Genomic DNA, 24,520 nt, shown 5'->3' on the forward strand with positions numbered 1-24,520 from the left:
AGAGCTGTGTTACAATTAGCAGAGCCAAAGAAAGGGTCAGGGCAGGGACACCTCCCACCACTTAGCAGCTGAGTGGCATGTGTGTGCCTCTTGGCAGCAAACGCCGCTTCCGCTGAGGACAAGCCTCCCTGAGTTCTGTGGGAATCTGTGTGTGACAGATTCCTAGTACTTGGGAAAATAATCTCTGATTTGTTTGAATAGCATAAAAAGGGTAACTGAAGTCCTAGAAAGGAGTAGCAGCGTTCTAGAAATGATGCTCTCCTTTCCAACCAACCAGGTCCTCCAGGTACCTGAGGGAGAACTCGTCAGGGTCAGGGGTTTGAAAAGCCTGGGAAGGACTAACATTAGGGGGACTGGAGACAGCTCAGCGACCCAGACGAGCAGACGATGTTATACCTAGTCCCACCCTTCTTCAAACAGTGCCTGCAGTTATAAGCTCCTATTTCTGTTGGAATCTACATCCAAACCTCTTGGTCTGGCTCATCAGACTCTCAACCCTAACAATATGCCTGACAATATGGAGCAGAAAGGTCCTGCTAGGTCTAGGTGTACGTCCTCACTGTGCTGCAGACACAGAACTACCACTCCTATGTTCAAGCTGGACGGCAAGATTCTGCGCCCTCCTCCCAGCCACCTGGCACAGCTCGCCCCTTCCTCAGGAACCAGCCCAAACCCCAACCCCGGGATCCTTGTGACACCAGGAGACCCGTGCTGGTCTCTTCTGAGAACCAGCTCCCCACACACACCTGAGACTTGTTCTCTGGTGGTTCAGATTTGTGTGGCTTGTCTCTCCCACTGATTCTGAATGCCCTTAAAGCCTGAAATAACTTATTCCTTTTTAACAGAAAGGTGAGTTTGAAGTCAAGCGGTCCTGATATGTGAATCCTAGCGATGTGACTTTGGTTAAGCCACCTGGTAATCTTCTGAGTGTGTCGCGTCTGTAAAACGGTTGGACGTTTGGCATAGGATTAAATATATGTGGAAAGTTCCTGCTCGTGCTAAGTTTTCAAAAAACGAGTTCCATCTCCTTTTCCCATCCCTGCAACTTGCTAATAGCTCTTTGCACAAAGCAGGTTCTTCCTGAATGATGTTGGAGCAGTTTGGACCATCGTGTGCCAATTCAATCTGTAGAAGTCGCTGGATGTCTCACCACCTAAGAGGCCTCAAGTTGAGGATGAGAATTACCTTGTTCATCCTTATACTCCCACTGCACATGGTGCTTTGTACCCAGAGGGTGTAAGTTAGCCTGCTGGATCCAGAAATGTAACACTGCTCAAGTTCATGCAATGGAAGAGCTCACACACTTTGAAGGATCCACAGAAGCGCTAGCGTGCAGATACCTGAGCTACTCCACGTCAGCCCCCAGCCCAGGGTTCCCAAGCGGAAGTGCTCCTCAGCCCCCCTTACCCTAGTCCAGGCTGAGAAGTCCAGTGAGGCGGGCTCCCAGGGATAGTAGGTAGGAGGGGCTCCTCCCAGTACCGGCAGCCGGAGAACTCCGAGCGAGGTTTTGAGGATGCAGTGGCCACCTCAGCCACTGAGGAGAGGATTAACCAGAGGAGAGAAAAGGCCTACGGGATAATGAACACCGCTAGCAGGACGCAGATGCTCAGCCCTCCCTTCACCACGACTCATGCACCTGAATTGAGGAAGGAGGGCTGGACACCTATCAGTGTAGTGCGGGCCACGGAGAGCACCAGTAGAATGGCATGTTCCCGCCCAGAACCCCAAAGAGCCACCACTCTGAAAATGGGGGACTGGCTGCTCCCCTGGCCAGAACATGAGCCTGCCCGGCAAGGCTGCTCTCGTATTTGGGAAACTATTCTCGTTTTCTAAAGAAAGCTCTGCCTATTACACTTAACATCCTCTGCTGAAGCCAGGATACATGCAAGGAAGCAAGAACCAGAGGCAGCTCAGCTGTTTTACTAAGTCAGTGGAAAAGTAACAGTACAGATTTCAGGTGCAATAAGGGAGACGGGGCCGACTGGGCCCCAGCATCAGAGGCCCCACCCCCATGCTAGACAGCTCCAGTCCAGTCCAGCGTCTGAAGCGTGGTCCACATGTGTGTGCGTATGAGCACATGACCTATCTGGATGCCCGAGAGCATCTACTAAGTGTGCTGCCTCCGTGGAGGGCACCGGATTCCATGCCCAGCAGCTGGGCCTGAGAAGAGGCTGAGGGGTCGGGCCCTAGAAGCGGCCGAGCACAGTGGCTAACAGAGCCATGCGGATGTACATGCCATTCTCCGCCTGCCGGAAGTAGGCTGCTCGGGGGTCCGAGTCCACCTCCACACTGCAAGAGAAGGAAGGGTTACCATGTGCCCACGACAGCCTGAACGGACTGAGTGCACTCCCAGAGCCAGACCCCGCCCCCAAGCGTATCCTCAATTTTCACGCCACGTCACCTTATCTCATTGACTCGGGGCATGGGGTGCATCACCACCATCTTCTTCTTGGCCCGGGTCATGATGTGGGGAGTGAGGATGAACTGGCCGAAGCACTGCGAGGCAGAGAGGGGCCCCGTGAGCACGGCCGGGCAGGGGCGGCTACGAGCCCACGAGCCTGGGTTCCACCCCCCGTCCTCGCACTCAGTTGTCGCAAGCGAGGGACCCAGCTTTCCCGGCTGCCAGTCTGGATGCCCAGCAGCTCCAGCCCTGGCTTCTCCTCAGCCCTCGTGCTCACAGCTTCATACTCCTGGCTAGACCCAAAGCGCTCCTTCTGGATGCGAGTCATGTAGAGCACGTCGGTGTCGGGCAGCGCCTCCTCGATGCTCTCAAATTCCTCCTGGAGGGTGAGGCCCAGCCAGGGTGAGTGTGGTGCTGGCACTGACCGCCCAGCCCAGGTCCCCCACGGGCTCCCAGGGCCTGACCTGCTTGGTGCCGCGGGACGCCACGAAAGCCCGCACGTCGGGGGGCATGCGCAGGCTGGGAGGCGCCACGTAGCGCAGGCTGACGCGATACTGGGTGAGCAGGCAGGCCAGTGAATGCACCGTGCGTCCGTGCTTCAGGTCCCCAACCATTGTGATCTGGGGAGGAAGCCGGTCACCAAGAGGGCCCCCAGACTGAGCACACCCGCACCCCCATTTTAAAGCTCTCGGCCTCAGAACCAGAACGTAGACCTCAGAATGCGCGCAACACGCGCTGAAATGCAGAAACCACCTCCCCACTGTCCCCCTCTCCAGACCATCACCAGGCAGGCCTCCAACCCCTGCCACCACCCTCACCGTCATGCCGTTGACCGTCCCAAGCTCCTCCCGGATGGTGAAGATGTCCAGCAAGGCCTGGGTGGGATGCTCTCCGACCCCATCCCCGGCATTGATCACTGGCCTCCGGCAGTGCTTGGCTGCCAGCTGTGAACACGGGGACGAGGAAGGAGAATCCTGTCTTCTGCGTCTCAGGGACCCCTACTCCCTGCCGCAGTCCCACTCCTCCTGGGGTCCCCGCACCCATCTGGCCCGACTGAGACCTGCAGTCACAGGAAGTGTGGGCAGGAGGGCCCTCGTGTCCCTGGGTCCAGCCAAATCAATCCTGCCCCGGCACACAGGCCGGCCTCACCTCCACCGCTCCGGGCTGGGGGTGCCGCAGCACCACGACGTCGGCGTAGCAGCTCATGGTCTGCACCGAGTCAGCCAGGGATTCACCCTTCTGGACGGAGGACGTGGCTTCTGAGAAGCTGAGCACGGCGCCCCCCAGCCGGGCCATGGCCGCTGCAAAGGAGCTGCTGGTCCGCGTGCTCACCTCGTAGAACATGGAGGCCATCACCTTCCCCTGGGGGAGGCGGGAGTCATGTGTGCACACACGTGTTCACCTTGGGGAGCGCGTGGGCTGATGCCTGCCTCCCCAACTTACGCAAGAGGGGTGCTAGAACCCTGTCCCCCAAACCTTCCCATGACCTGTTGTAGCCTTGACATTTCCACCATAGTGTCACTCTGAGCTAAAGGTCTGCCTCCAAAAAGCCATTGTTAAGAGTCTGAACGAGACATTCATTCTCTGGGAGAGAAGGAAATACCCTAGACTTCACTCCCACGAATACACCAGCACCAATCAAGTGACCAGATCAGCGGGCCTGTGTGCTGGTGCTCAGGGCCCCGCAAGTCAGCTGAATACCGATCGGAGGAGGGCAAGCGTGGGGGCGGCCTAGAGGAGCAGGACCTCCCAGAGTAGGGCTTACCTATGGAGGGTGTGGACTCACACGAGGGGACCTATGGCAGGGGAGGGAGACCCCTCTGACCACCGCACAGCCCTGCTGACACGGGCCTGGATCCCCAGCCCACAGCCCTGACCCTGACCTTGAGGATGTCGAGGCTCCGCTCCTTCTGCACCATCATGCGCAGCGTGTGTGCCACGTTGAACAGGTGAGACATCTAAGAAAGATCCCAAGTCAGCTGGAAAGGCGGTGGCCCCCAGGGGCCCTAGCCCCGACTCTCCAGGTCCTCAAAGCTCTGGGTGTTCCCCTCCTCCCTCCCCCAGGCACCTGATCCTTGGTGAACTGCTGGACAGACAGGATATGTTGGCCCACCAATGAGTGCAGCAGGGGTGAGGTCTGGGGGTGCAGCAGGCCAGGGGTCCCCAGGTTCTGGGGCGACGCCTGTCTAGGTATTGGTGGTGGAGGGTAGCAGGTGCCGTCAAGGGTTCCCATCAGCTCTGCAGAGTGAGGGACGGGGTGGAAGAGGCTGGTCAGAGGGTTCCTCCTACCCAGGCCAGATCAGAGAGGTCCCCAAGGTGAGCGCGTGTTCCGGGGCATCTCTCACCTGGCTCAGCTGCCTTCCGGGAGGTCTTCTCCTTTGGCTCCTCAGCTACAAAGAGGGCAACAGGACAGATGTAAGCCTGTGGCTGAGGTGTGTGAAGAGCCCCCGCTTCCCCAGGACTCCGGACCACAGTGTCTGTGTTAAACCAACTCACACCACAGTAGCTACAGCAGGTTAGGTGAGGGCAGGAAGGACCGGCAGCTCTGGGCACGGACACGTGATTTCCCACAGGGGCTGTTGTGTGTGATCAGTGGTGCCCTCCCGGAACCCTCCCAGTTGGCAAAAGGCTCCTAGGCAGGGAGAACGGCCAGGCTCACACCAACCAACAACCTGGATTTACCCCACGCTCTGCTGCCCCATGGGATCCCAGCTCCCAGGCGGAGGAACACAGCTGCCCACAACAAAAAAGGGCCTGTGAGAAGAAGCTGTGGGATGCCTCCCTCAAGCTGGGCGGGCTGATTTAGGCAAAGGCGGGCACAGCAGGTCAGATGAGGGCAGCAGGAAGGACAAGGTAAGTGGACAGAGGTGAGGTGCTGGGGGGCGCTGGGACAGTTCCTAGGCCACAAAGCCCCCAACCTCAGCCCACCTGGGACACTGCGGGGGAGAGGAGCCCATCTGGACACGTCTCTAAGTCCAGGTGGCCCCACCCTCCACGTCATAGGACCTTCCTCTTACCTGGCAAACCTGGGTCAGAGGCTCGGTGGATTCGGGGCGGCAGGTGGAAGCGGCCATCGGGAAGCGCTGGGATGCCCCGGCGGGGCCTCTCTGGGGTCTGGAGAGACAACACTGGGTACTGACCTGACCCTCCTCAAATTCAATCCCTCAAGAAAAGCCAAACTGCTCCCTGTCCGCTAGGATTCTACCTCCATCATGTCCCCTCAGCCCCGCCTCCCACTGGGCTGCCCTCAACAGGCGCGGGCCCACTGGCCTCTCCAAGACGTCTCTCTGCTTGGGTTAATAATGGGGTGTGTTTCCTGTGGGAAGACTCCTAAACTGAGAGTTAATTCTATGTTTTGCAGTAGAGGGGGTAGGTGGTGAGGATATTAAGTGTTAAGTGACGAACGTTCCACTGCCCCGAACCACCAATGCTGCCAGCCCGACGCCTGACTGTACCCCCAACCCCGCCCCCCAGCCCGAAGCAGCGCGCATACCGTGTTTAGCTCACTGGCGGCGGGGGCCGAGGGCGTGAGCTGGGGAACAGCCCCCTGTGGCCACTTGCGTACATCCTGTCCGTAGCCCGGCGGCACCAGCACCTGCGGACAGAAGGCAGGGGCGGGCAAGTGAGCCAGACTGGGGTCCTAAAGGGGTGGAAGCCAGCGAGAAGAAAAAAATGCCCTGGGGACCTGCACCCACCCGCACCCAGGGCAGTTGGACGGGTAGTGGGACCACAGAGATGTGCTGGGGTGGGAGGAGAATATAGCACGAGCGGGTCACGACCGGCCTGAGCATGGGCCACACACATACCTGCCCGTCAATATAGGCAACCTCTCCTCGCAGGACCACACGGCGGACGGTGCCCTTCACCTTCTGCCCTTCAAAGGGTGTCCAGTGGGCCTTGGAGAAGGGCATGTGGTTGGGGACCGTCCATTCATGCTCCAGATCCACCTGTCAGAGTCACGGGTTACGCCAGGCACGGGCTGCGGCGTGGAACGGCTCCCAGGGCTGGGGAGCCCCCGCCCCCCGGCCTTCAACCCCACACCTCCACATAGGTGTCCTCCTGGGGCGGCAGGTGGAAGATGCGCCGGGGGTTGTGGTGCAGTCGCTGCAGCAGGTCATCCAGGCTGAGCCGGCCCTCGCTCACTGCCGTCAGCAGTAGGGGCAGCATGGTCTCCAACCCCGGGAAGCCGGGGGGTGGCTGGGGCCCACGCTTCTCGTCCACGGCGTGGGGGGCTGGGAGAAGAGAGCATGACCCTCGGAACCGATCGCCTCCACACACGAGAGGTCACGCACGCCACCAAGATGGTGCCTCACTACCAACCCCGATGCTAATTTTTTCTGGGAATCAGAAGGTAGGGAAACTGGGACTGCTGTCATCTTTGGGGGCCCACCCCTTTCACCCACATTCTCTCATTTACAGTTTACTCATTCGTTCTTTTAGTAAATATTTATCAAGCACCTATGACAGACCAGGAACTGTATTAGAGGCTGGGATCCTACCCAGATCAAGGCCCAATCTTCATGGAACCCAAGGTCCTTGCCCGTGAGGATGGGGCACGAGCCCGCCCGGGCAGAGGGGGTTCGGCCTGGGCCCTCTCACCATGGTCGGAGGCAAAGCAGTCGATGACGGCCATGTTCTCCCATAGGGCTTCCACATCCTGCCGGGAGCCAAGCTCAGGCCGAACCTCCCCCTTCCCGGGCCCCAGACGCTCCAGGTCATCGCGGCTCAGGAACAGATGGTGGGGCGCCACCTCACAGGTCACCGGCAGCCCCCGTGCCTTTGCGGCTTTAATCAGCAGGATCTGGGGGAGAGCAGGGAGACCTCGAGGAGGCCTCCCTCCAGGCCCCACCCTGCAAAGTCCCCGCAGCCCACCTCCCCTCTCGGAAAGTCATGGGGCAGATGTGCTGGGTACGGGCTCCAGGCTCCCCTGCTCGTGCCCTGCCCCTCTCCTGCCCCCAAGGACTACCCTGATCACCTGGAGTTACTGGGAAAGCAACAGGGGCACCTCTGCTGGGCTCTCACCTCTTCCTTCCGCGCCACGTGACAGATGTGTACCGAGCGCTGGGTCAGCTGGGCCACCATGAGGACGGCGGCCACACTCTGACGCTCTGCGTGGGCCACAATGGGGAGGTGGGACGGCCACGTCTCGAAGTGCTGGGGGCAGGAAGAACATTCTGGGACCGTGCAGAGCCCAAGCCCTCACAGAGCTCCTGACTCACTGCTGCCAGCCCACTGTGTGGGGCCCTAAGCCAGGAGGTACTGGTTGGCTGCCTCCTCCCACCTGCCCACCCCTACCTCCATCCACTGGGCCACACTGTCCAGCCGCAGCTCGGAGAAGGTCTCGTTGAGGTAGAGCTTCAGCCCTGCAGCAGACCCAGCCACAGCACCCAGGGTCCCTGCGTTTTCCGACGAAGCTCCGAGGAATAAGGCATAGTCACAGCGGGCGCCGGCCTCTGCCAGCTGGAGAGGGTACAGTTGAGATTAGGCCCCTCAGCACCGGTGCCAGCGTGGCACCCATGCATGGCCTGGGCCCCTGGGGAGGGGCAGAGGGAGCAGGGTTCAGGGAGGTGGGGGAGGCTGGTGGGGGCATGGGGGTCACCAGGAAGCAGGAGAACAAGGGCTCACCTTCTGTGCCAGGGCCAGAGCAGGGGCATCGATGATGGGGGGCCGGGTATTAGGCATGGTGCACACCATGGTGATGCCCCCGGCCAGGGCAGCCGCTGTGCCTGAAGCGAAGTCCTCCTTGTGTGTCCCCCCTGGTTCCCGCAGGTGCACGTGGACATCAATCAATCCTGGGAGAACACGGAGGCAGCAGATTAGAGGAAGATTCCGAGACACGCAGGGCATCAAGGAGGTGAACTGGGGTGGCAGGAAAATAAGCAGCGACCGATACAAGTGAGAGGTGGTGAGGTTTGTCAAGGGCATCGTGGATGGAGGAGTAAAAGAGCTTAGGGTGAGGCAGATTCTGGGCCCTCCCCACTCTGTACACTCCAGGGCAGAGTGGGCCCCACGGCCATCCTGTGCTGCACCCAGGGTCCATGCAAGCTTCTACCAGTGTCCAGAAACCAGGTTCTCTCAAGAGATGCACTTACCAGGTAGCCGCACGAGCTTCTGGGAGGTCATGCAGTCAACATGCACCTTCAAAGGAGGGGCTGGCCCAATCTGTCCTAGGGCCTGCAAAGTGGGAACCACGGTCAGCTTTGACTTAAGGGCAGCCTGGGAGGTGCAGAGAGGGATTGGGTTTTCCCATAAACCAGGCTTCGGCCTCTCTATACCCACCTTCTCTCTCTGCAGCCACAAAACTTGATCACTAGCATAGCTGTTTCGTACTGAGATTTCCCAGCCCCAGGGCACGCTCACTTCTCCCTCTTCCCCCACTGACGCTGGCTGCCCCCTTCCCGGCACCCAGGTGTCAGTTACCTCCACAAACAGTTTGGTGCACTTGATATCGATGATGAGGGGCACGGAGAAGTCAGCGGCCAGGCGCCGGGTGCGGTAGCCCTTGGTGACAAAGGAAGAGAGACGCCGGCCCCCGGCCCCGCGCATGGACAGGTTAATCACTAGCTCGAAGTTCTTCTCAGCGAGCTGCTCCAGGATACTTCGCTGTGGTGGACACTCTCCATCCACTGCTTCTTCAAAGTGCCAGTCCACAGCCGTTACCTGTGGCCCAGAGACAAGGTCGGGGCCAACCCGAGGCTGGCAGGGGCCAGGAAGGCCAACCGGAAGGGAGGAGAGGTGGCCCGGGAGCCCATGAGGAGGATGGGGACCAGGCTACCTCTCTTAGCTACAGGCAAAGCATTTTTCTTGACAAGAAAGGCATCTACACTATGGTTACCAAGGACTCTGCGGTATGAGCCCACACTTCACGCAGAAAGATAAAATTCTGGAAGGAAACATGCCAAAATGTTAACAATGGTGGGGAGGTCATGAGGGAATTCTTTTTTTCTCTTTGCTTCTCTGTATGTTCTACTGCTCTACGTGGAATATATAATTTATACAATGACAAGAAAAGCAGGCGAACAGGGAGAGAATTCCTGGGTGCTCTCACACCCTTGGAGAGTGGGCAGCGTGGGGTAGGGCAGGAGCAGCCCATACCTTGACACCGTGCTCTGTATAGAAGTCAGCAGTGCCCAGGCTGGCGTAGAGGCTGTAGCCCAGGCTCTCCAGCAGTCGCACAGTTGGGAGCAGCTCACTTTTGTTCTGAACCAAGAAGGAGGATGAGGCTGTGTTTCTCCCGTCTTCCACTTCAAGGTCAGCCCTGGCCCAGGGAGCCAAGGCCATCTGTCCCCCCATCTTCAGGCACCCCCCGGATTCTGTACCTTATAGCTGCCAATGGTCAGCAAGATGTTCTTCTTGGGGATCTTAAAGCCAGTGCTTAGCATGGCCTTGAGGTAGGCCTCACAGCGGCTCTCCCCGAAGCCAGCCACTTCCCCGGTACTGGTCATCTCCACACCCAGCACCACATCAGCACCCGCCAGGCGGGAGAACGAGAACTGGGGCACCTGAGAGAGCAGGAGGTGAGTGAGGCCCAGGCGTGATAGGCCCATATCCTGCACCAGTGGGGGGGCCTCAATCCCCTCTCTCGGCCTCCTCCAGACAGCGGGGTGAGCCTTCCCTGTGCGGCTCCACGTGAACCCACCAATCATCAGCTGCTTCCCAAACATGCTCGGGCTCCCCTCGGTCTCCACGAGGCTACTCCCTGGCCTCGGAACACCTCCTCAACAAGCTTGGCCAATCTCAAATCTCACATCCTGACCGTCCTCCAAGGCTCATTCCAAATACCACTTCTTTTCTTGAGCCTTCTTGAGGGTCACCACCCTCTCTGGAAGTCGCACCTCCTTTAGCATTTTGTTTTTATCTCTATTATGCAGGTTTATCACACACTGTTCTAGAAACAAGCTGTTTTTGGACCCGACTTCTCTTGCCTCCCATCACTAGAGTGGAAGCTCCTAAGAGACAAAGACCATCTTATTGCCCTGACGGCCCAGGAAGGCCTTGCCCACAGGAGGTGCTTGGTTTATATGCCGACTGACATATAGCTTGTGCAGGAGATGAACTCCCTCCACTATTTGCCTCCCCGCTGACTGATAACCTCGGGCTTCAATCCTCCTTACCTTTACCCCCACGACTCCAGAGCCAGTCATGAGCCCCACAGGCTCCACTTCTTCCCCCATGATGACCCGCGTGGCCAAGGCTACTAGGTCCACACCCAGGGTCTTGGAGACGAAGGGGAAGGAGCGGGAGACACGCACGTTGCATTCAATGACTTTCAGCTGGTCGTCCTGGGCAGAGAGGGACTGGTCGGGCCTTCCACAGGTGGGCTTGTGACACCATCCCAGGGACCTTGGCTCTTCCCCCCACTCATCGTTCTGTGGGTCATCAACCCGGGACAGGGGGCAGGGTGACTATTAGAAACCCTGACAATACTGTGGGCTCGAGCTGTGACCCTGCCCCTCAGGCTTTCCTCCTCCGATGAGGGCTCCCTGGCGCCAGGGCCGGCACAGAACAAGGAGGCACCACGGACCTCTGGTCCCTGCCTTTTGCCCCCTCTTACTACCTTGGCAATGAGCTGCAGATTGAAGGGTCCTGTGACCTGCAGCTCCTGGCCCACGGCGTGCACGATGGCTTTGATCCGCTCCAGGGTTTTGGCAGTGATGTCCTGCGGCGGGGTCACCAGCGTGGCATCACCTGAATGCACACCTGCGTTCTCCACGTGCTCGGAGATGGCGATGGCTGCCACCACACCATCACAGGCCACAGCGTCCACATCAATCTCCTAGTGGGTGGTGGGGGTGGGCGGCGTGCAGGGCAATGTGATGTAGAGCAAGGGCCATCTTCTTCTCCCGCTCGCCCCTGCAGGAAGCTTCCCTTCCTTTAAGAGCCCTGGCACAACCCGTCCTATCCAGCCCCCTGTGCCTACAAACTTCTGTAGGACCAGAGAGGGGAGTCGCCTCTGAGGCTGGGAGCCTGCCTGCAGAGACCTGTCTGCAGCCTCCCACCTTGGCCTCCTGGATGAACTTGGAGATGACCACGGGGTGCTCCTTGGAGACAGCTGCCGCACTGCTCAGGAAGCGCTCCAGGTCCCCATCGGTGTAAGCCACGTTCATAGCAGCACCACTTAGCACATAGGAGGGGCGCACGACACAGGGGTACCCCACGGTCTGGCAGAACTGGCGGGCAGACTAAGGGCAAAGGGAGCTTAGCTGGGTTGCTCACACTCACCCGTGACGTCGTCCAGCCTCCAGACCCCACCAGGCCCCAGCCCACCTCTAGGTCACTGAGCTCCCTCCACTGAGGCTGGCTGATACCAATGGTGTCCAGGAGCCGGGAGAACTTAAAACGGTTCTCAGCCGAGTCGATGGCTTCAGGGGAGGTGCCCAGCACCCGGCACTGCTGCCGATGCAAAGCCATGGCCATGTTGTTGGGCAGCTGCCCGCCCATGGACAGGATCACGCCTTCGGGGTTCTCTAGCTCATAGATGTCCATCACCACCTACGGTGCAGGAGGAGAAACAGGTGGCGGCAGCAGGCAGGGTCAGGGGTCTGAGTCTTCTTGTTCACTGCTCTTCAGCCTTCACCCTCAAACCCCACAAGTTCTAAAGAGTCTTAGGTCCGTCAGCTACTCCTACTTGACTGGCCTCCCAGGCTAACGGGCAGCCTTCACCCGTCTCACCTCAAAAGAGATCTCATCGAAGTAGAGTCGGTCACACATGTCATAGTCGGTGCTGACTGTTTCTGGGTTGTAGTTCACCATGATGGTTTTATACCCCATCTGCGACAGCGAGGGGAATGACATTCAGCAATCAGATGGGAAGAAGAGCACCGAGAGAGTAAAGCCAAAGCAGTACTCCAGAGAGCACCGCCTCAGCTGTCTCTGAAACTGCTGTACAGGACGGCTGCCTTGGGAGGGAAGTCAGACCAGCAATGAAGCTATCGTTAAAGCAGATACAGAGTTCTGGAGAGGAACCACATGTGAGGCACAGGACGGCTTAAGGGGACCCCCCCAACCCAAAGCCCTGTAATAGATGTTAAGGTGCAGCAATGACTAGAAAGCGCCAGGGTTGAGTGTGGGTGGAAGGCAGCTGCCAAAGCTGATTAGAACAGCAGAGAAAACCATAGGAAAGACTAGCTCTTGGACCTTTCGGAGCTGCTGGATGCAGCCCACAGCACACCAGTCAAACTCGACGCTGGAGCCGATACGGTAGACGCCAGAGCCCAGGACCAGGACATGAGGCGTTCGAAAGCTGAGGTCATGGGTGGTGCCCCAGTATGTCAGGTACAAGTAATTTGTCTGGGCTGGCCATTCAGCTGCAACTGTGTCAATCTGCTTCACCGCTGGGCAGATCCCCAGTTCCTGACGCAGCTTGCGAACAGCCAGCTCTGTGCTGAAGAAGAAGGGTCAGAAACGTAGGCCCTGGGAGTGGGGTATGGACCAAGTAGAGGGCGGAGATCCCAGGTAGGGATCAGAGAGGAAAATTCCCAGGGCTGAAGGTCAGGGGCCTCCAAAGCTCCCCACACCCTCCCCTCCGAGGGCCCCTCGCTGGTACAAAGGTTCTCTGCCCGGCACTTCTCAGCCCGAGGCCCTCCCCGCCATCCCTGACCTGAGAACTGCGAGGGCAATCTGCTTGTCTGAGAAGCCGAGGCGCTTGGCCTGCTGCAGCAGGGGTAGGGGCAGAGACTGTCCACGGTGTTGCTCCAGCAGCTGGGTGTGTGCTACGATCCGCTTCATTCGGTGCAAAAACCAGCGGTCGATGCGAGTAAGTTCGTACAGGCGATCCACCGAGTAGCCAGCCCACAGGGCAGCTGCCACCACAAAGATGCGCTTGTCTGTTGGAGTCTCCAGCTCCTAACGGGGAGAGGGCAGACAAGCTAAGCCTCCGCTTCCCCATCTGTAGAAACAAATCTAGTGATACGTCCTCAGAATAATGAAACATGAGAAATGAAGTCACCGAACTCTCAGCAAAGTGAAAACACAGCAAAGGTCCGCCAGTGACTGCTGCTAGTACTACTGGCAGCAAGCTCAGGGGCTGGGGACAGAGAGAAGCAGGGTCCGTCCCGAGGGTACTGCCAGGGGAAGGGGAGCCGCTTACCATGTCACTGACGGGCTTGACTGTGTGATCAAAGCCCACGCAGTTCTCATCCACCATGCGCAGAGCCTTCTGGAAAGCTTCCTCAAAAGAACGCCCAATGCCCATGACCTCACCTGGAGGGATACCATGTGAGCACTGAGGGCCAGAGGGCAGAGGCAGCTGGGGGCGTGCTGCCCAGAATGTCTGTAGTTGTTTTGTTTTTTTTTTTTTGGCCTCAGCTTGTGGCCTGCAGGATCTTAGTTGCCCAACCAGGGATCGAACCCGCACCCCCTGCAGTGGAAGCTTGGAGTCTTAACCCCTGGATGGCCAGGGAAGTCCCCAGAATGTCTGTAGTTTACAGTCAAGTCCCACGGTTGTGGGATTTATGGTGTTTCATTGAGAATCTTACACTTGCACCTCTTCTCCCTACCATTTTCATGTTTTGTGTTTATTAGTGAAATGAAACTAAAATGCCTACAATGGGCATGTGGATACTGGAACATGTTGCACTTGTATCACAGAGGCCCCACCCACCCGTTGGGTTATCCAGTTATTCGGTTTGCTTTATTCATATTGTGATGATACCATTTGGGATCTGGCTTACCCTTTAAAACTTTTTAAAAGTCTGGTAACAGGAAGATGATCCCATCACTCTATAAATCCATCCAGAGCTAATCACATTTACAGCTATCACTTTAGAGTACTTCCTCCTGGACTTTTTTCAAATATGTTTTATACATGATTATAGTACACATATAACTTCTATCCTGCTTTTTCCCTCATGGTAAGCTTGTTCCCACATTCTATGTCACTTTATTACCAGCCGTTTAACTCCTGTATGATTTACCATAATGTAACTGCTCACTTACTGTAAGACATTTAGTTTTGACGTGTTCATCATTCTAAGTGAGGCTGTGATGTTTTCCGTGCTTTAGGTTATCTCCTTAGGATACATTTCCAGAAGTGCATGGGCAATAGGTAAGATAAATCTTCTGGCCCTTGATAAGTATTAGTGGCTTTATAGAAGTCTGCGCTTTACAATACAAAGTATAAATTTAACCAATCTTCTAAGAAGTGTGTATAATCATTTAAAAGTTTTTGCTAATAAGCAAAAATTATTATCTCATTTTAACTAGATTTATAACTACTAAAAAGAGGGAACTTCCCCCATCCCCCAGCCCTGCTTATTGATTTCCCATTCTATAAAGTTCTGTTCATGTCCTCTGACAATTTACCCTAGGGTCTTCAAATATTCCTTACCAAATGTATTTTTCTGTTTACAATCCTAACATTTGTTTCTTTAAAAAAATTTTTAAAACGTCAAGATGGTACCAGTAATGTTAAGTAAGTGGATGAGTGATTTTGCTCAATTCCTTTGTAATGTGGTTATATTATAAAAGTTTTTATTCTGGGTAAAAGAAAAACCCAATGCACTAATACATGCAGGCCTAGAAAAATCCTGGAATCACACATATCCCCAAATTAATCTCTGTATGACAAGATTACAGGTGATGACTCTTCTTTGGTTAAACTATCTTTTCTAATTTCTCAATGATTCATGTATCTTACTTGTATAATAAAAGTTACAAAAAGTGACCATGGCAGATCACACTCCAAGAACACGCAAATAGATGTAAGATACTTAAATGTCTCATCTAGGAATCAATTTTTGATTGTCCTATTTTCAATCCACTTCTTTTAGCCACACTTTATGGCTTCATTCCCATGTTTATTATAATTTTTACGTTAACAGAAATTCATCTCCAGAAGGAACAACTTGGCAGTCCTGTAAGATTTCTAAACATTCTGAGATCATATCTGAGCTTAGACTTACGTGTTTAAAGGCTACTATTGCTCTTAATGGAAAATCTGGAACACAGCAAAATGCTCTTACCCTTAGCTGGTGGCACTTTGGTACATGCACATGCTTGTTTTAATGGAAATGCTTTGCAGGACAAACCAAGGCAATTTAAAGGGTCAGTATAAGGAAGCATACTAACTCAATCCCAGCACGCTCTCCACTGCTTGGAGGCTGACCATCATGCCCATTCACTATTCATTACTAAGTGTCCCTGTTTTTATGAAAAGGTGTCTGATGTCCTGCTCTGATCTTAGACATTGTATTAAACAACATTTCATTTAGTGCCCATGGCAGGAAGTGCCCAGAGAAGGAGACACGCTCAGCGTGGCTGCCACTGCGCTGACTTGGCCTTAGAAGTGTTCATAGGAAAACAGCAGTCGTCGTTTCCCTGAAGCAATCAGTATTTAAACAAGCGTGGAGAACAAACTGTCACTGTATTAACAGCCTAGTGACGAGGCCATGGGCAAAATGCCATGAAGTGCTGTGCGTGGAGTTTCATGGAACTGGTCTCACCCATGACAGGCAACATACTGTAAACAGAGGAACATAAGCAACTAGCAACTGATCTAGTTTTCAGTTCTTGGCTCCGCCCTTTACTCAGGCACACACTTTTCTTCTGTGGGACCTGCTTACTCATTCGTAACATGAGAGAAATGAGACAGTCCAATGGCTATCACCCCATCCCAAGATTTTTGACATGCCATCTGGGGAGTGGAGGTAGCATGTGTATTCGGACAGATTTCCAGATGTCTTTGATTCCCGCCCCTGAGGAGGACTGCTATCTTAGTTGGAAATATTAGTTCTGAGAAACCGTGTTCCCAAGAAGCTGCTCATATAGGAGCTGAAAGATCATGCCAGGGAACTGACTCTATGACATTCTAGATCCTTGGGACATGTGGGACCCCATGAGGTGATCTGGGTAGGGGGCTCCTGGGGTGTGTCTCTCACCGACACTCTTCATGCAGCTCCCAATCTTTGTGCTGACACGGAGGAACTTGCTGAGGTCCCAGCGAGGAATCTTCACCACACAATAATCCAGACTGGGTTCAAAGGCTGCTGTTCCCCCTGTCACCGAGTTCCTGGGAGCCATCGGGTGAGGGTGCCAGAGGACAGAGCAGGAGATGTAAATGGTGAGCTTCCAGATAGTTCTCTCCATCCCACACATCCAGGCCAACGTCCTTTCCACGTTCCCTGTCCCATACATGTTTTTTTAAGCTCCCCACCACCTTTCCTCCCTGATCTCTCCCCAACCCTTGTACCTGAGTTCAGGTAGAGGGATGCCCAAAGCCAGCTTGGCTGCCACGTAGGCCAGTGGATAGCCTGTGGCCTTACTGGCCAGGGCGGAGCTGCGAGAGAGCCTGGCATTCACTTCAATGATGTAATACTGCAAAGACAGAGAACAGAGAAAGAGTTACCAGATAACTGGCTTAGAAGGCCTGCCTAGGAAAGGTCTCAGAAAGGCAGGAAAATAAAGCAGCATCCTCCGACCCTACCGAAGATAATCCCAGCTTCTACTCCAGGGTCTGTAGGGTTAAAGGGCCTCTTGGCCTAGAGGCCCCAAAATTATGGAAGGCAGTCCAACAGCTACAGTATCAGCCCCACGGCCTAGATTCTCACCTGCTCAGACTCAGGATTCAAGGCATACTGCACGTTGCACTCCCCAACAATTCCAAGGTGCTGAGTCACCTTGATGGCCGTCTGCCGCAGTAGCTGGTACTCCCTGTCATTCAGCGTCTGGCTTGGAGCCACCACTATGGACTCCCCAGTGTGGATGCCCAGTGGATCTAGGTTCTCCATGTTACACACCTGTGAAGGGAGAGTCCCAGAGTGGTCACTGCCAAAGGGAGTCAGGAGAGGCAGAAGGCTGCATCCCAGGGTCCTGTTGCCTCTGGAGACGCACCCATCCTGGGTCTGAGGGACATCGAACTCTCAAAGATATCAGCTGGACCCCGGCTCTTACAAGGGCTCATACTGCCTGATGCTATGCCCCTCCTCCGTCACTCACCGTGACACAGTTGCCATAGGTGTCTCTCACCACCTCATACTCAATCTCCTTCCATCCTTTCAGGGACTTGTCTACCAGCACTTGGCTGGTATGGGCAAAAGCTGGGGCCACGAGAGCAGAGAGCTCCTCTTTGTTAGAGGCAAAGCCAGAGCCCAGGCCCCCCAGGGCAAAGGCTGCGCGCACCAGCACGGGGTACCCCAGTCTCTCGGCAGCTGCCTGGGCCTGCAACGAGCAGAGACGGACAAACGGATCAGGCCTTGACTGCGCGCTGCGCGGAGGGCTCCTGGACCCGGAGAGAATACGACGTCAAGGAAACAACACCTGTCCACCCCAACCATGCCCCGAACCTGCTCAAGAGAGTTTGCTGCCTCACTGGGGGCCACGTGCTCTCCGATCTCGGCCATCCTGGAGGCGAAGGCGCGCCGATCCTCAGTCAGCTCAATGGTCTCCACGGGTGTGCCCAGGACCCGGACCCCATACCGAGCGAGCACCCCAGCCTTGGTCAGCTCCACACCACAGTTCAGAGCTGTTTGGCCCCCAAAAGTCAGTAACACGCCATCTGGGCGCTCATTACGTATCACCTGAGGGAGGAGAGAGGAATAATAGTCATTAAGACCCTGGGGTTAGGGAGTGGATCTAAGAAGTTGGAAAGGGCTTCCCTGGTGGCGCAGTGGTTGAGAGTCCGCCTGCCGATGCAGGGGACGCGGGTTCGTGCCCCGGTGTGGGAAGATCCCAGATGCCGCGGAGCGGCTGGGCCCGTGAGCCATGGCCGCTGAGCCTGCGCGTCCGGAGCCTGTGCTCCGCAACAGGAGAGGCCACAACAGTGAGAGGCCCGCGTACCGCAAAAAAAAAAAAAAAGAAAGAAAAAAGAGAAGTTGAAAAAACCCAGAGTGACACAGGATCCCCCTGCCCACGTGGGTCCCCTCCTCAGTCTAGCCTCACCCGAGTCATACCTGGGTTACGTAGTGAGGCGTTATTGGGAGGAAATAGACCTTGTCAGCCAGCCCCTGGGAGGTCTGCACGGTGGCAATGTTGGGGTTGATCAGCAACGTCTGGATGTTCTCCTCCTTCAGGGCCTTGATCGCCTAGGGGGACAAAAAGGGCATATCGGCCTCGAATGCAGAAGCAAGATTTTCAGTCTTAGACCAGTATTTCTCTTCCTCTTCTCCCCTCCCTGGACTCTCAGTCCCTAAAAACCCACTTCTGTTCCTCACCACCTCACCTTTCTGCACATTCCCCAGATCTCCTGGGTCACTTCCTCCCTACAACTAATGCTCATGCCTCAGCCCTGTCTGCTCCTGAGGGCCACACACCCAGAGGGTCAGGGACGCACGTGCTTTACCTGAGAGCCTGAGTAGTCAAACTCTCCGGCTTGGCCAATGGAGAGGCCCCCTGAGCCCAGAATCAGAACCTTTCGTGGTGGTGGAAGCCCAGAGCCTGGGGTGGGAATCCCACGGAGACAGAGGCGCTCAGCCAGCCGCTCTCGAACTATGGAGGCAAAGAAAGTCATAGAGTGTTAGAGCTGAATGAGACCGAGAGGTCATCTAGATTAACCCCTCACTTTACAGAAGAATCAAGAACAAGTCATGCCTCTAACGAGTGGCAGAGGCAGGACCAGAAGAAGCCAGGACTTGTGATTCTGGGTTCCTTTGAATAGAAAAAGCATACATGAATCATCTTGGCCTGACTGCCTTCCAGCCCTCCCGCCTAACCTCCCAAACACCTATCAGTTTCCCGAGACAGGTCCATCTTATGCCTCTCCTGGAGCCCATTCTTAGATCCACAACCCAGTTCTACTCAAGTGCTTACCTGTCTGGCCCCCAGGGTCCCTGGTGGTGGCTTCTTTCACAGTGTCCAGAAATATATCAAAAAGAAGTTCCATATCTGAAGGGCCAGCGTGGTGCTCTGGGTGAAACTGGACACTGTTGAAGAGAGTGGATCACGAAAATTGCCAGCATCATCGGCAGCCTTGGAGGTAGGTAGTGGGAAAGGTGACGGGGGCCACTGCTGCACTTTACTTTTTGATCTTCAAGTCCCAGTGGGCTTCAAAGCCGTACAGATCCAGTCATCATGCCAGAACCACCCAGGCTCACCTGAAGAAGGGCAGGCTCTCATGTACAATGCCTTCGTTGGAGTGATCGTTGGCGTTGGTGAAAAGAGGAAGCCAGCCTGCTGGCAGTGAGTCTGTTTCCACAGCAAACCCATGGTTCTGGGATGTTAGAAAGCAGCGCCCAGAGCCCACCAGCAAGCATGGCTGGTTATGGCCTCGGTTCCCATATCTGGAGATGGAAACGTACTGAGTCACAGGCCCCTTTCACCCTCCCTTCACTACTGTACCAAACCCAGCTCTTGCTGATCTCACGATTCTCAACAACCCGCACTCCTATTTCAACACTAATGAACACCAACTCTACTCCCAGTCCCAAGACTCCCCACACCTCATCATGTCAGAGGTGTGGGCACTTCCTCTCCCCACAAGTCCCACCTCATCTTGTAAGTCTTGGCCCCAATGGCTAAGGCCAACAGCTGGTGTCCCAGGCAGATCCCAAAGACAGGTCGGGGGTTCGGTTCAGATAAGACACGGCTCAGTGTGGATACCACGCTGGGATAGGAGGCGGGGTCGCCAGGGCCATTACTCAGAAAGAGACCCTCATACTCTGGAGTGGGCAGAAAAGATGATGTCAAAACCCGTGGTTCAACTAGAGAGAAACACCACTAGAGCAAAAGCCCTTATCTCCACCTTCTTCCCTGCAGCTCATGTTGACTTTCAGCAACTGGACCGAGGGCCAGACCTTCCACCCATGCTGTTTGTCTGTCACCTTGTACAGACCTAAGCTACTCACCCTGACTGTCTAATGCGTGGTCCCAGGGTACCACAGTGACCTCTGCCCCACGCTGGCACAAGCATCGGATCTGATTATACTTGAGGCCACAGTCCAAAGCAAGGATCCGAGGGGTGCCCCCTGAATTGAATACCCGTGGGACCTGAGGAATAAAGGGCGATGGTTGACAGCTGTGATTAGTAGGTATAATGTGCACACACAACAATCCCTACCTTGGAGGCCTCTTCTGGTTCTCCCTCAAGTGTTCACCCCTCAGTATGGGCAGAATATAACTACTGTGCTTAGTCTGGGATACTCTCCCACTCTACCTCTGTACCTTAATGGAGACCTCCGGCACCAGGGCGCGGGCATTGGGGTCCAAGAACGGCAGGGTTGAAGGCTCCGTCCCATCCTGGACCAGCTTTCCCAGCAGAGACCCTTGCTCTCGCAACTTCTTAGTCAGCTCCCGAGTGTCCACTCCTGCCCAAACAGCAGACTCTGAGAGATCACTCCCCCAACGCAGTCACGCATGACGTCAGACTTCCATTTCAGAGCCTGAGTCACACACTGTGACTGTTCCATGGGCATCAAAAATCCCGGGCTATCCTGCTGGAAGTACCCTACCATGAAGTACTCTTGCCCCCAAATATCACATATGAATTGAACCACCACTCCAGATCTGTTTACAGAAAATAATACCAAGGAACAAAAGAACACGCTAAATGACAATACAGGAATGTAATCAATAAAATGCAGACTGTGGGGTATTCTAAAGGAAAATCAACGGTTTGTGTCAAATAGGTTACAAGGCCCAAAGAGTAAAGATTATCAACCAAGTGCAATGTACAGACCTTGCGTAGACCCAGATTCAAATAAACAAAGTTTTTAAAAAATCAGAAAGTTGGAGAAATTTGAAACATTCCTTGTATATTTGATATTAAGGAATTACTGTTAATTTTTAAAAGGTTACCGTAATGTTACTGTGATCATGTTTTCACAAGGGTTTTTTTTTCACAGCTATTGAACTCTCTGTGGGTGAAATGATATTATGTCTGAGATTTGCTTCAAAATAATCTGGGAGTTGTAGTAGTGGTGATGAAATAAGTTTAGCCCTGAGTTGATGAAGCTGGGGGTTCATTATCCTATTCTCTCCTTTTGCATGTTTGAAATTTTCCATCTGAGTGAGAGCTCAGTTCCTCCCCCCAGCTCCAGCCCCCAGTCTAAAGCTTTGGAATCAGGTACACTGTATCACAATCTTGGACTCAAGTCCCAAGAGTCCACAGAGTCCTTGATTCTTTCCATCTGGGTATCTGTGCTCCACTCAGACACCCCTGTGCTTGCACCATACCTTGTAGGCCGGGTACGCCACGCTGTTGCAGCCACTCATGCAGGGTACAGGTGGCACTCCAGTGGCTGGGTGTGGGGCAGCACTCTCCTACCACCAGTCCTGCCACGTGGATCCCCGAGGATTCAAACCACTGTCGATGGGAGGAGGAGACTGTGAGGAGCCCAGGGCCACACACCTTCCTGCAGGGCCATGGACCCTGTACTCCAGCCACACTCAATGACCTGTCGTTCCTTTAACATGCCAAGCACCTCATGCTTTTGCCTTTTATCAGCAATGCTGTCCCCCGCATGAAACACTGAACACGTGGGCCTGGGGTGCCTGATTAGTAATTGAAATGACATTTTCCTTTTCCCTTCCTTTTCTTCTATCCCCTTTTCCATGAAGTCACCCCCATTCTCACCCACTGCAGCTTGTGTCTCCTCCTTAGAGCTCACCTAAGTTCACTTTGTTTCTACTTGACTTGCTATTTCCATTGTATTACAAATGTGTCCAGATGTCTTCATCAGCGAACTATGAACTCAAGAGCAAGGTACCTGACACATGATAGTAGTCAGCGTTTACTGAGGGCCCACCTGGTGCCAGGCACTATAACAGATGCTGGGGGAGGAGCACGAGCATAAAAAAAGACAAGGTCCTGTTTTCAGAATGTTAATTTGCTACCTAGGGAACCAGAAAATAATAAAGTAACGTAGATAAAACAATATCATAATCACAGGGTGTGATAAAAACATAGTGTAGAATAGGCAGCGGCACAATACCTTACTAAATAAAAACAAAGCTTCAGGGTGCAATACTAGGCATTATACCCCCACCCCACCCCCACCCCCCACTTCGTAAGGGATTATCATTAAAAAAAAAGGTAATGTACGGCTTCCCTGGTGGCGCAGTGGTTAAGAATCCGCCTGCCAATGCAGGGGACAAGGACTCGATCCCTGGTCTGGGAAGATCCCACATGTCGCGGAGCAACTAAGCCCGTGAGCCACAACTACTGAAGCCCGAGCGCCTAGAGCCCGTGCTCCGCAACAAGAGAAGCCACCACAATGAGAAGCCTGTGCACCGCAATGAAGAGCAGCCCCCGCTCGCCGCAACTAGAGAAAGCCTGCATGCAACAACGAAGACCCAACACAGTCGAAAATAAAATAAATTTTTAAAAAAATTAAAAGAAAAAAGGTAATGTAAATTTGCTACTCGATAGATAAGTTTATAATAACTAAGTAGAGAAACAGATTGTTTATCTAGGAGAAAGTGGCATATTTAAACTACATCTGCTTAGTGGTGGAAGGTTTAAAGAAAGATGAATGGGATCTGAAGGCTAGTTTGGCAGAACCCTCCATGGCTAGGTGTCTGCACATGGACAAGTGCATTTATAGCATATGTGCTGCAGAAGCATCCGTGGTGGGCTGGTGGCTCCAGGAGGCCTTACTCACCTTGGTTGTCAGGGCCTCAATTTTGCAAGTGTATAAACTCAACTTTGACATGTATCTAGAGTTGACAAAGCTGAAGACTTAGGTCAATTAACCAAGATAGTGCATTATAAGCTAGAATGCAGTGAATTTATACAGAATGCAGTGAATTTATGTGATGAGGAATGGTTCTTCCAGGAATACCAAGCACTTCTCTTTCTTAGAGTTTCCTTTTCCAAGTGTCAGGGTGACAGGGAAAGCATATTAAGAATTAAAGGCTCAGTAACCCTAGAATTAGGACAAAGTGAGTTTTGAGGAATACTGCACCGGAGGCTATGGCTGCTCTAAAATTAACTTGTGTTGATTTTTTTTTTTTTTTATTACTTGAACTCTCAGAGGGCAACTTAGTTTCCAAATTCCAGACGAGGAGGAATAGGAGAAACCTCACTGAGAAGGAAACTGAGTTTCTTATCTACATACTGTAAGAACTCTACTGAAAAGTGGTAAAGAATGAGGCAAGGTAAGGAAAGCAGGTTTAGATGACAATCAACTTCATTGGTCTGGTAGGTGAACTGTGACCCACCATCACTGAGAAGGGTGTGACCCTAGTTTCCAGTCTCTTTCCCATTAATTTACGCACTCTTAAAGCACTGCTCCCATCACATCACTCTGCTGCTAAAAAATTTTCACTGGTTCCTTACTAGAGCCCAGACTCTTCGCCTTCGCCTCCAGCACTCTGTGCTTCTCAAGGTGTTACCTAACAAACCCTGCAGAGTGCTTGTCTATCACTTTAGTGTGTACCTGCTTTCTCCAGAATGCCTAGCGGAATGTCAGTGTCTTCACTAACAGTTAACAATTACTGATTTGAAAAGGAATGTAGAGAAAGCATTGGATGTGGCTACCTTGCTGAGTCCGAACTCATCCACTTCATCTGGGGGAATGCCGTAGTTACCAATCAGAGGATATGTCAGCACTAAGATCTGTGCTTTGTAGGAAGGGTCAGTGAGGGCCTCGGGGTAGCCGACCATACCGGTTTGAAACACTGCAAGAAAGAGGCAGAGCGGGGGCTTAGGCAGGGCACTCTTCGGAGCACTGCCCCGAGCGAGGATAATGCCCCAGTGCAGGCTGCCCTGACCGTCAGGGATAAAAGGGGCCGGGCTGGGGAATGGCGGGGGAGGGGGTGTGCAGGCGGGAAAATGGCGGGGTCTGGGCAGGGCAGGCTGGGCAGAGAGGGGCAGCAGAGAGTGGGATGAGGTCGGCAGCCAGCCCGGACTTGCTTACCCACTTCCCCGGCAGTCGACACAGCGGCCCCAAAGGGCTGGCCCCGCAGGACCGACCCGTCCTCCAATACCAGGGCCGCCATGGGAGCGGAGCTCAGAAGCCGGGGTGATTACAGAGAAGCGGGAAACGCAGCAAGCCCCAGCGGATGCTAGAACCACGTGAGGACGGCGCGCCCGGATTCGGTCCACGTGGCTAGCCGCGCCGGTGTCTGGATCAAGGGCGGCGTGGACCGCGCAGGAGCCCAAGCGCTCTAGGCGGCGGCAAACTGCGGCGGCGCGGGCAGCTGGCGGCGTGAGGGGCGGGGCTAGGAACGTGAGGGGCGGGGCCAGGG

At 54.4% G+C, this 24,520-nt stretch overlaps 1 protein-coding gene across 6 annotated transcripts; it reads right to left on the bottom strand.

The window, feature by feature from the left end:
* Window positions 1-1,904: 1,904 nt before the first annotated feature.
* Window positions 1,905-24,474, bottom strand: CAD (carbamoyl-phosphate synthetase 2, aspartate transcarbamylase, and dihydroorotase). 6 transcript variants are annotated; one of them, XM_067703441.1, is made up of 45 exons: window positions 24,190-24,473; window positions 23,811-23,950; window positions 21,506-21,635; window positions 20,495-20,637; window positions 20,179-20,320; window positions 19,821-19,992; window positions 19,429-19,614; window positions 19,145-19,257; window positions 18,678-18,823; window positions 18,289-18,420; window positions 17,683-17,916; window positions 17,336-17,557; window positions 16,948-17,136; window positions 16,590-16,714; window positions 16,279-16,409; window positions 13,491-13,603; window positions 13,002-13,246; window positions 12,539-12,785; window positions 12,074-12,172; window positions 11,669-11,893; window positions 11,401-11,583; window positions 10,959-11,177; window positions 10,516-10,683; window positions 9,721-9,903; window positions 9,497-9,601; window positions 8,822-9,061; window positions 8,494-8,575; window positions 8,027-8,193; window positions 7,697-7,861; window positions 7,424-7,555; window positions 7,001-7,202; window positions 6,443-6,633; window positions 6,208-6,348; window positions 5,895-5,996; window positions 5,419-5,515; window positions 5,084-5,134; window positions 4,747-4,791; window positions 4,470-4,639; window positions 4,285-4,359; window positions 3,551-3,763; window positions 3,220-3,345; window positions 2,866-3,021; window positions 2,679-2,780; window positions 2,402-2,496; window positions 1,905-2,289 (listed from the first exon to the last, which is right to left on the bottom strand). In XM_067703441.1, exons 1-45 carry the CDS (start codon window positions 24,269-24,271, stop codon window positions 2,187-2,189), a joined length of 6,729 nt encoding a protein of 2,242 aa, XP_067559542.1. In that variant the 5' UTR covers window positions 24,272-24,473; the 3' UTR covers window positions 1,905-2,186. The 6 variants fall into 6 exon arrangements, 3 of the variants coding, with proteins under 3 accessions (XP_067559542.1, XP_067559543.1, XP_067559544.1); XM_067703442.1 differs by lacking the exon at window positions 5,084-5,134 and having other exon boundaries at window positions 24,190-24,472; XM_067703443.1 differs by lacking the exons at window positions 19,821-19,992; window positions 21,506-21,635; window positions 23,811-23,950; window positions 24,190-24,473 and having other exon boundaries at window positions 20,495-20,634.
* Between the last annotated feature and the right edge of the window lie 46 nt (window positions 24,475-24,520).

The sequence above is a fragment of the Pseudorca crassidens genome, chromosome 14, assembly GCF_039906515.1.
Source record: "Pseudorca crassidens isolate mPseCra1 chromosome 14, mPseCra1.hap1, whole genome shotgun sequence".
NCBI classification, from domain to species: domain Eukaryota; kingdom Metazoa; phylum Chordata; class Mammalia; order Artiodactyla; family Delphinidae; genus Pseudorca; species Pseudorca crassidens.

Excerpts from the sequence above, each read along its gene's own strand:
- CAD (XM_067703441.1), bottom strand. The coding sequence starts at position 24,271 with ATGGCGGCCCTGGTATTGGAGGACGGGTCGGTCCTGCGGGGCCAGCCC. Across the intron at positions 11,584-11,668 it reads GGGAGCTCAGTGACCTAGAG|TCTGCCCGCCAGTTCTGCCA; the intron begins GTGGGCTGGGGC and ends CTTTGCCCTTAG. Across the intron at positions 5,997-6,207 it reads TTGCCTATATTGACGGGCAG|GTGCTGGTGCCGCCGGGCTA; the intron begins GTATGTGTGTGG and ends TTCTGTCCGCAG.